An 11,946-nucleotide genomic window follows, 5' to 3' on the forward strand; every position below is an offset into this window, starting at 1 on the left:
TGATGGAAATTTTTATCCTTCTCTTCTACAAGGGCATCGATCAATTATAAATCGAAACCGCACTATAAAATAGGATCACACTGATTCGAGAAATCTGAAATAATGAAAATCGAGCAGAAGCACATGTAAAAAAATTCCAGAAAAGAAAACATAACTCAAGAACAGAAAAAAACCACGGAGCCACACCGCCAAAAAATTTTCATTATGAAATTAGGACAACTACAAAATAATCACTCAAATCTCATCTCTAAAATCGAGGGAATTTACAAGACTTCTCTTCAAACCCTTCCTCTCGATCCCACAAGAGAAACACAAGCTTAAATTCTTCTCTTTGATCCTTATTCACTTCACAGAAGCCTTATCAAAAAAACGCATGCGAGAGAGAATTACTTCCGTGGCTCGAATGCGAGGCTTTAAACTGAACTAAACTGAGGAATCATTCAGGCGCGAGTATGTCTAATGCTCTGCAACTGGGCGCCTAGGCTCTTGAAATTGAGCGCAGTGGTGCCACAAACATGCGGTGCCGGCATGCCCCCTATGGGCGAGAGCACGTCGCGCCAATGTCCTGAGGGCATGGATGCTTCGACTGTGGGTTTTTTAGACTCCACAACATAACAATCTCCCACAGATTAATATTACCCAACACACTTGTCCAGTAAATCTGCACCTCCATCTATACCATCTTCATAATCACGTACCGTGGTGTGGCTCACACCCGGTCTCAACCTTCATGGACTCCAACTAAAGCCAAATGTAGCTCCAACCGCGATAGTCACTACTTTTGTCAATATATCTGTAGGATTTTGAGTTGTGTATTTTCTCCAAGAACAAATACCCCTCTTATAGGAGAGCATATAAAGTGATACTTCAGCCGAATATGCTTGTCCTAACATGAAAATGAGTTTATTTAGCAAGATGAATTGCATTCATACTGTTACTATGAAACTTTTCAATCCCTTATTTCTTGTCCAATTCTGCCATAAAGCCCTGCAGCCTAATCAACTCTTTGCTAGCCTTAACGATAGCAATATATTCGGCTCCCGTAGTTGAAAGTGCAATAATTTTTTGCAACTTGAAAACCCAACTTACTGTTGTGTTCCCCAAAGTGCAAAAATGTCGAATTGTACTTCTATCATTCACATCTCCCGTCAGATCTGAATCTACAAATCTCTATAGATTAATCCCTACACTTTAATAGCAAAATGCTCTGTTGATTGTTCCCCTGAAATAGCTGAGAATCTACTTCACCTCCCAATGATGTCTGCATGAATTGCTCATGTATCTTCTGACCACTCTCACTACATATGCAATATTTTGTATAATATAAATCATAACATACATTAAACTTCCAACTTCTGAAGCATACAGAGTTTTGATTTGTGTTTGTTCTGCTTCAGAGTTAGACAATAACTCTTTCAATAACTTGAAGTATACCTAAGGGGGTGCAAACTGACCGTGAGTTGCTAATGTTGAACTTCTATAGGATTGTCTCAACATAATTTGTCTGAGATAACTTCAGTGTATTTGCACTCATATCCCTGTTGATTCTCAACACGAGAATATTTTTTGTTTTATCTAAATTCTTCATTTCAAACTCATTTGATAACTGCTCATATTAAATTCTTGATTTTCCCTATATTTTTTTCCTGTCATCAACACGTCATCTTATGACAACTATCAAAGTGTTTAAACAACAGTGGTTTGTCTGACATTTCATGTACCCACTGTTTGACATGAACATGTCAAACCTTCTTTACCACTGCCTGAGAGTCTGCTTTAAGCCATGAAGGATTTTTCAACCTATATATCAGACCTTCTTTCCCTGTAACCTTGTAACCCTGCGGATGTACGATGTATATTTTCTTATCCAGATCTCCATATAAGAAAGTTGTTCATCTGCTCCAGATGTAGATTTTTCTTTGCTACCAGACTTAGCACAACCCTGACAGTTATCATCTTCACCAACGGAGAAAATCTGTATAGTTCACTTCTTGCTTGTGCTAGAATCTCTTCACAACAAGTCTTGTCTTATAACACCTGTTACTATCTTACTCCTCTTTCAGCTTGTAGACTCACTTGTGTAATAATTTTGTCATTTGGTGATACCGTCAAAGCCCATGTTCGATTTGATTTTAATGACCGCATTTCATCTTTCATAACAAACTCCCACTTCCTTGAATCCTTAATTTGAGTGACCTTCTCAAAGCCTGGTTCACCACGTCAGTTAGCAAAAAATTGTATAACAAAACCGGTTATATCACTTTGCTGGACTTCTGACTTTAGTAGCAGGTGACCGAGGAACTTCTAGTGTTCTATTTGGTTTAACACTTTTTCTTTCTCCTTTATTCTGATCACCAATGTCATCTAGCTCAACATATTTGGACTTTTCAAAAGTAACTGACGGGTTATCCTGTGTTCTGATCATGTTCTTGTACATCTCCATTTCATTGAAATTGACACCCATGCTCTTAATGAATTTCTGATTCTTGTAGTCCCAAAACTTATACCCAAACTCATTTGAGTTATATTCATTGAAAGTGCACTTTACAAGTTTTGAGTTGAGCTTACTCCTAAATCTTGCATTGACATGCACAAATGTAGAACAACCAAATACTTTTAAATGAGATAGATTTACCTCATTATCACTTTAGGTTTCTTCATGTAAGTCTTCCTCTAAAGGCAGCGATGGATCACTTTTAATCAAATAAATGGCGGTTTTTACTGCTTCAGCCTAAAAATATTTTGGCAAGCATGCATGCAGTCTTATGCTTCTAGCATGCTCCGTAATTGTTCTATTCATGCGCTCAGCCACAACATTCTATCGCGGTGTCTTTGTGATAGTGAAATCATGCTTGACCTCCTTTACAACACAAATTTTTGAACTTTTGATCATGATACTCGTCCTCATTATCTGATTTGAGAAACTTCAGCTGCAAGCATGCCCCATTTTCTATCATAATCTTCAACTTCTTAAATATTTCAAATACACCATATATTTGCTTTAAGAAATCAACCAATACTGTTCTTGTGAGATCGTAAATAAACGTGACAAAAGTTGTGAGAATCTTCAATGAACTGAATTGGAGTAGAAACTCATACATCAGTATTCATTAACTCTAGTTTCTCTAATCTAACCATTGACTTACATTTAGAAAAAAAAAAAATTTTTTGTTTGTCATATATACAGTCTTCATAGAAATCCAGATCTACTGATTCGAACTTTACAATCTTCATAGAAATCCAGATCTACTGATTCGAACTTTGAAGCTTATTCTTTGAAAGTAATGATTTGATACATTTATCGCTCATATGACTAAGCCTATGGTTCCGCATACCCGCATCCACCCTAGTTCAAATCACATTAATGAAATCTGTCATAATGAAATCCGTCATTTCATTGATCAGGTTAGAGTCTTCAATATTGCCTCGAGCCATAACCATGCCTCGAGCCATCATCATTGCCCCTAGTCACCTTCCACGAATCACATGTGAAAGTAGTCACGAACCCTAACTTTACTAGCTGTCTCATAAAGATAAGATTTATCTTCAGACTTGAAACATGTCTAACTTTAGTAAGCTTCCAGATAGTTATACTTGACAATTTGATATTCACATCACTCTTTATATTGCTTGCTCCCAGTTAAATCTCTCTTGGATCACTCTTGAGTGTAAATTTTGAATGCCACTTTATTGGGGCATGTGTGAAAAGAGGGTAATCTATTATCCAAGATTCAATGCTTACTAAGGATAACACAATGGAGTCATTTTGGATTTTTTTAATGGAAATATCTGTAGAGAGATTTCTTTCCTTTTCTCGACTATCAGCTTTCCTTGGAGCTTTATAGTTTTTTTTGAAATGTCATTTCTTTCTACAAGTTCATTCTTTTTTGCCATTTCGTCTACTTGACATAGATTTGTCTCGTGTAGACTTGAATTTGTCTCTGTCTGTATTCCTGTTTAAAACTTTCCTCTGTTTTCGTTTTCTACGCAGAACCTAAAAATTCACCATTCATTGTTTTTCTGCAAACTTCTTCATTCAGCATCAACCCTATGATGTCATCGAAGTTTAACTTTGTATTTCCAGAAGAGTCAATCACCGCCATGACCAAACTATCACAACTGTGTGATAATGAAATCAGCATCACCAGTGTTCTTGCCTCATCATCAAACTTGACCCCTACTAAACGCACTTGGCTTGTTACAGTATTGAAATTGTTCAAATGTGCTGCCAATGAGCTGCCTTCTACCATCTTGATGTTTAATAACTTCATTAGAAAAATATTATTTGAGGCAAAAGATTTTTTGTTTATCTTTGTCAGTGTTGTCATGTGATACACCGTGATTTTCTCATTTACCATATTGAACGCAACAAATGAAGAAAGTGAACCGGATCAAACCTAAGGTTGTTCGATCCAGTACTTTCCATTGCTCCATAGCCATAGAGTTAGGCTTTTTGGTGATTCATTGTAGTGGCAAATGTAGTTTTTTTCTGATACAATCCATTGAACTTGTCCACTTTGTATCTTATTTTGTTGACCTTTGCTCCCACTCAAATTAAACTCCTCTTTGATACCACTTGTGGGATGGAAATCCTTGCGACCTTTCCTCTTTGATACCACTTGTGGGATGGAAATCCTTGTGCTTCTACGAAGGCTTCGATGAATTAGAAATCGAAACTACACTGCAAAATATAGACGCAGTGATTTGAGAAATTTGAAATAATACTTTGACGAATTAGAAATCGAAACTACACTGCAGAATATAGACGCAGTGATTTGAGAAATTTGAAATAATAAAAATCGAACAATACAATAAACAAAACAATTCCAAAAAAGAGAGCCATCAAGATTTAATGTGGAAAAGTCTGAGAATAGGAAAAAGTCACAGAGCCATACCACCAAGAAATTTTTTCCATGAAATTAAGAAATTTACGAAACACTCATTTAGATCTCCTCTCTACACCACCAAGAAATTTTTGCCATGAAATTTACGAAACACTCATTTAGATCTCCTCTCTACAATCGAATGAACTTACAAGACTTCGCCCTAAATTCTTTCTTTCAATCTCACAAAAGAAACTCACGTTGAAGTTCTTCTCTCCGATCCTTTTTCACTTTACGGAAGCCTTTTTGAAGAAGCGAGAGAGTTACTTTCGTGGCTTGAAAGCGAGGTTTTAAACCGAATTGTGACCCTTTTTCACTTTACGGAAGCCTTTTTGATGAAGCGAGAGAATTACTTTTGTGGCTTGAAAGCGAGGTTTTAAACCGAATTGAAATGACGTGTGGGCATGTCGAGTGATTGGGAGTTGGGCGCCTAGGCGCCTAAAATTGGGTGCGGGGGTGCTGCAAACACCCGAACCGGGCATGTCGCGCCCATGCTCTGCAGGCACGGGTGTGCTGCAAGTGCTGATGCACCGCACCTGGGTGCTTCTGCGACAGCTGTGGGTGTTTCAGACTCCACAACATTACTTATTTCTATTGTGATTTACATTATTTTATATGGAATTTACTGTTTTGAATATTCGGCAGGAGAAATTAGTTGGGGAGAACTACTATTTGCTTCAGTCAGCTAAAGAGGCATATAGGTCCTACATATTAGCATACAATTCACACTCCATGAAGCTAATATTCAATGTTCACCATCTCAATCTTCAGGTACTTGAAGATAACTGCTTATATAACTACATCAGGTTTCTTTTTCAATGGTTCTCCAGAAAAATTTACAGTGAAGCTTGCTAGTTCTCTATTCTGAGTACTTGGTTGTTTGACATTCCCTGGATTTTATTTGCTGTGTCAATAAATTTTTCAAATGTGTTTCTTAATGAAATAAGGTTACTGTTTCGTGCTTGGAGTTTACTGCATGATACTATTATATACTTCTTCCTGCTTTTGTTTCATAAATACGAGTGCTATTATATAGTTTTTTATTCAAAAAATCAAAAAGTTTTTTAAGCCTGCATATGATTGATTGGAAATTTGCTTTGTTTCACAGGACGTCGCTGCATCATTCTGCTTCAGGTCACCCCCAAAAATAAATCTGAATTTGGAGAGTAGTGCATCCAAGTTTAGGAAGAAGATGCGACGAGTTAATGGCAATTTTACCATTCCATATAGGAATGTAGGAGCTGATAAGAGGCAGTTTACGAGGATTTAACAAGTTTCCAGTTAATCAAGCGTTCTGAACATTTAAAGAGAAGAAAAAGTGCAGCTGGATATTGCTAAATTGTAAAAGTTTTCTTACAGTGCTCATTTTTTTGGTGTTTTATGACCTTCGGCTGAAATTGATATCAGTCACTGAGTAATTAGTGTCATTTGAACGTTAAGAGTTTAACATGAAAGTTTGAATTAATTTATAAATGCAGTACAATTTTGAAGATTGTAATTCTGTATTGTTCTGTAAACCTTTTTATGATCTAGGAAATTTATAGTAGATGATGAGGACGATGAGGTTTTTGGTTGAGTGCTGGCTTGAAGAATAGTCATTTGTATGCAAACTCATCTTCTATTGATGATAGCCTCATGTATTTGTTACGCCTAGTGAAGTCTTAGTTCTTTGATTCCATCACCTTATTCATAACCACTTGTAAACTTCTCTCTTGGCTAATGATTTTATCTTTTATTGGCTATATGTGTAATCATTTTTCTATATTGAATTTTGCGGCTTGAATTAGTTTGCGATTTGTATATAATTTTGAAGAATCTGATTTTTGGTTTGGCAAACCAAAATTTGAGTATATGTTTAATCTGGATCTTCTAATATTTAGATATAAAAATGGTCCTGTATATGCTCTTATGGTCCTGTATAAAGATATTAATGCTGCTTAAATCAAGTAGAATTTTAGTATTACCAATTCTCTTGATTCTCTTGAGTTAATAGCTAATGGAATTAGTTGATCGCATCATGTTTTATGATAGATGATTTCAATGGTTATGAGTTGACGATTCTATATTGATTCAGTGGTTGTGTTTATTAGTTTTCTATTAGATGTATTGACTAGATTTTTTTTGTTGTTGGCTTTTTTCTTTTTCTCACTCAAGCTTGAGTAAAATTTTATGGCCAAGCAAAGACTTTTTTAACACGGAGAAATGAACCATAAATCAAAATTTGACGATACATTGAAAATTTTGATGGGCGGCTTGAGATTATTTTAATATTTTTGTATTTTTATAATCTCACCTGAGGCCGCACAATGCTCTCCCACCTACCACTTTCACGATTTCTCATATGAGGCCACACCGATCATTAGAAAGCCCTCTCATACCAAAAAATTATTGTATTTGGAGTCCAGTGAAAACTTGCCACGTGACAAGTAGACCCATATCTTTTAAAAATTGCTCGTAACCAGTGTATTACAGTAAAAAATTGCTCATAACCAGGTGGCAATTTTTACTGGACTCCGGATGCAAATTTACGTCTTGAGTCCAGATGCAACATTCTCTCCTCCCACCGAGCTGTCTTTAGGGTAAGGGAAACACTGAGCTCGCACGGAGCTCTCGCAATTTCTCTTTGGTCTTTCTTTGCTAGGGATTCCCGTTTGATTCTATGCATTTACTTCTCTAACACCTTAACTTTTATATGAAGCTTGATATGTATGCATATAAAACTTCATATTCATAATCAGATCATGATATGGGCAATCTAAAGGTGCATTACACTTTTAGATAGAGTACCTGAAACTTTTGGCTTCATCTTTTCAAATTGAACGCATTCAGTTATTGGATCTGAAACGGAGGTGTTAAGCAATGGACAGCCCGATGAACTTTCATGCTCCAAGAATCGCTCACAGCCTCTTTTACTGATGCTTCCAGCTTCTTAAGTGGAGAAGGCTTCAGAGCTGCAACCACTGACCCGACCATCTTCATCTTCTTCATCTTCACCAAACATCTCATCTTTCTCCACCAAGCTCTCCATACCAATCTCTAAAACAACAAAGCAAATTCAAAATAGCAGCGGCCTTTCAAAAAATACAAAGTGCGTAAGGTGTTATAGCATTATTGTACGGGTATTGTAAATGATCTTTCAGAAATCAATGCAACGTACTCCTGTTAAGGTCATTTGTAAATCATTTACAAATAGATTGGACAATTTTGCACTTCAAAAATCATGAGAAGAATCTTCCCAGTGCTCCAAACAAGCATGAGCTGTTGATGTAATCCTTGAATTCTCCCTCTACCATCACAAACTTGTCTACCGCGGATGCCAAGGTTCCATTCAAGCTCCCATCACCACCATGTCCCTGCAACTACTTTCCAAGCTTAATCATGTCGCTGCCCTTTATTCAGACATCTGACATTCATGACTAACTAGATTTTTCCAGCACACATAATGCAATTGAAGAAATAACTTGGCAGATCAATTGTTTAATACATAAATAAATAAAATATTAAATAATAGATAACACAACCTTGTTTTGCTTGTTCATATTTTGGTATTTTTTGATATTGATTTGAACCCAAATGTCAACATGGTTGAAAAATATATCAGCTGAATATTGAGAGATTCACATGTCTAACATCTAAACTTTTAGTCTTAGATGCATACCACCTTATCAGAAAGATTTCTGAGACAAGCAAAAAATTGAGTGGTATTTATGCAACATTGGGAGCAATGCTTTGAACCGGTAACAAATCTGAACAAGCAAAAAATTGAGTGGTAGTATCTCTGTGTCTAAATCTTCCAGAAGAATTGAGTGGTATTTCTGCAACATTGGGAGCAATGCTTTGAACCGGTAACAAGACACTAGCACTAGTTGCATCATTTCAAACCTACATGCTGCAAATGAGAAAGATTGATGTTCGATTCATTCACAATAGAGGTAAGATAGTGATTTCTGCAAGCTTTTGTAGATTTACTTACATACCGCTCAATTACCATGTATTCACATATCTAACATAAAGTATCGTAACAGCTGCTTCTGCATTGTTACCAGATCATATATTTCATTCATTGCTGGTGCATGAGTTTATCATGATAGACAAGCAGAAGGGCTAGTGAGACATAACAGACAGAAACAATTCATCGGTGTTATATTAATGTAAAAAGTAAAGTTTTGCTGTTAGATATGTAACTACATAAAAATTAAGTGGTATGCATGTAAATGTCTCCATTTTTAAGAATCAATCTACTTGGCCAGGTTTTAAAATTTTCTGAACCAAACCAACTTGCAACTAAGTTTTACCAACAAAGATCAAGGTACCATCTCATTTTATGATAATCAAATTAATCTTCAGCTAATAATTACAACACCATGCATGCAAACTTGACTACATAAAAGAAGCTTGGGTTATATATGAAATATAACAATCTATATAATTCAACATTGTTACCCACACACATGCAAAATGTCTCTCAAAACCTTGAGGAAAAGCTATGAAGACTTCATTGAAGAGTATAGCCAAAAGGAAAACCACTCAACACGCTCATCTCCCACAAACCTCTCCCACATCATGAGAGTTGTGAAAGTCATTGTGAGAATATGTGTGTGAGAGAGAGAGAGAGTCAGAGATAGAGAGAGAGAGAGAGAGAGAGAAGGAGACTAGCAAAGAGGGGAATGCAAGATATAAAGAGAGATTTTAGTGGTCGTAAGGGAATGATAATGTCTAATCTTTGAAAATACCCCGTCCATTGTTATGATTTAGAAGGTGAATTTACTGGTCTATTGTGGTAGGGTTGATGATTGTGCCCAACTTTTAAATTAGGGTGATAATTACTAAAATCTTATTTAACTCAAAATTATGTTGATTTTTCTCAACATAAGTGAGCCGTATGTCTGCTTAGAGGGGTATTTGGCTGCAACTAGGATTTAAGTTAAATAGAATTTAGTAAAATCAGTTTTAATAAAACCTAGATGCTATTAAATTCAGATTAGTGTTCGGTTCAGTTAACATTAAATTCATTTAAATCCATTTAACATGTTTGGCATAAAACTGGATTTAATGCAGCGCCAAGTCTATCTAACCCATTTTTTGTGTTTGACAGGATTTAAGTTAAATCTATATGTACATCTTATCTTGCATCATGCACATTTGTAGATCACTGATTAGAGAAGGCAGTATGCTGCTCCAATAATTGACGATGAGAACATGGTTTTCTGCCATTTGATTCTCTTTGAATGGTTTGATTTGTGCCTAAACAATTGACTATTTAATTAATTTTGGGATTTTATTAATTCCTAAGAGAATTTTTATGTCTAAAAAAAATTTAAACTTTAAAATTATGAAACTAATTTTTTTAAATATTACTAAAAAAATATATTTTGCTGGATTAATAATATTTATATAATTATTTTAATAGTTTAAGATCTATTAAGTCTATTATAGCAGCTAAATAAATAATTAAAATACAAAATTAATCAGGAGATTAATATGTCATTATTTGTAATGAAATCTTCCACTTTTTGGCATACATATAAATTTCATATATTTCAACATTAAAAAATATAAACATACTCGCATAAATGTTTATAAGAAATTATAAGGCTTTAAAACATTATCATTAAGCAATATAAAAAATATTTCTCCGAAGAATTTTTGAAATTTATGAATATTTATGCTACTTATTTTTCATGCGGTTGTAACCCTTAAAAATCATTTTAAATTTAACTTATTAATGAAAATATTTAAATATTTTTATTGTTAATTTAGAGATTCAAACACGTGTCCGTTTTAAATAAAATGTTTATTTTTTTTCTGTAAATCATTATTTTAAACTCATTAGTTTGTATAATGATGTAATAGGGAATTAGCCTTACATCATATGCATGTGCATCATTACATGGCTTAGAACTATGGTATGATCTTTATATGGCTATAGTAAAATTTTGTTTTAGAGAGACTTAAAATGATAAAATATTGGGGATATATATAGATACTATAATATATTTGTTATTCCTGCTTAATACTATATTATTATTGTTGATTTTATTTTATTGCTTCAAACATAACACTACAGGATTTATGTCATTTAGTGTCAGAAAATCCGATGCTAAAATGTAGAAAATTCAATGCTAAAATGTGAAAAATCTGACTTTAACAGAGTTTAGCGTCGGATTTTCGTCATCTAAGGCATTGATATTAAAAGCGAGGTAGGCAATGCAATTAGCGTCGAAATCGGTCGACACTGATTGTTTGCGTCGGAATCAACATCGGAAACTTAACATCACTTTTGCGTTGACAATTTTCAGATGTATATTTGTTTCATTTTAGCGTCGGTTTGTATCAAAGTGCGTGGAACAATTGAAGGGTTAGCATCGGAATTACCGACTCAAAATTGTAACACAAAAAAAAATTAAAAGCACGATCCGATTTTATCGACAATGAAAAAGAACATAATGTAACAAATATTAATCTAAATTCTCAAAAGTGAAGAGAAGCTTGAAAAAGAGAAAAATATATAGGATTGAAAACAATCCAAATGAAAAAGAGAAAAGAAAATAAAGAAAAAAAATACAAAAGTGAAGAGAAGCTTGAGGAGATGTCTAATCAAAAATTAGCTTTACTGGACCTACCTAAAGGGAAAACCTAAATACATCCCTGAACTTATATTTATGGATTAGATCTTTTAGCAGTAGTGTTCTCATGAAGTTCCTATCATTTAATATTCTAAGTGACTTAATATTACAACATATAGTCATTCTTGAAATGAATAGAAAACTAGAACTCTTAAACTTGATGACTAGATGATCTTGTACGTACATAGTTAATTTAATTACTTGAATTTTTTCTGAAAATCTCACTATGGTATTTACTTAAATCAAACTTATAGTATTTCTGAATTAAACTTTACTACAATAGATCATAACTTTTATGTAGTACTAAAATTACTTGAGGACAAGTAATAGTTAAGTTTGGGGGATTTTGACCAAAGGAAAATATGTTGAGATTTTCATACCTATTTTACACTGTTTTTGATGATATTGCACTTTAAAGAAGGATATTTTTGATGTTT

The 11,946-nt window shown here is 34.4% G+C and overlaps 1 protein-coding gene across 1 annotated transcript in view; it reads left to right on the top strand.

The window, feature by feature from the left end:
* The window catches only part of LOC110027766 (DEAD-box ATP-dependent RNA helicase 27), a 29,504-nt gene extending 22,910 nt beyond the window's left edge, over window positions 1-6,594 (top strand). Inside the window, exons 12-13 of the mRNA XM_020729314.1 lie at window positions 5,529-5,654; window positions 5,992-6,594. Coding sequence (XP_020584973.1) covers window positions 5,529-5,654; window positions 5,992-6,153 — 288 coding nt within the window. The 3' untranslated portion in view covers window positions 6,154-6,594. The remainder of the gene's footprint in view (window positions 1-5,528; window positions 5,655-5,991) is intronic.
* The last annotated feature ends 5,352 nt before the right edge of the window (window positions 6,595-11,946 follow it).

Source organism: Phalaenopsis equestris, unplaced genomic scaffold (genome assembly GCF_001263595.1).
Source record: "Phalaenopsis equestris unplaced genomic scaffold, ASM126359v1 Scaffold000443, whole genome shotgun sequence".
Lineage (NCBI taxonomy): Eukaryota > Viridiplantae > Streptophyta > Magnoliopsida > Asparagales > Orchidaceae > Phalaenopsis > Phalaenopsis equestris.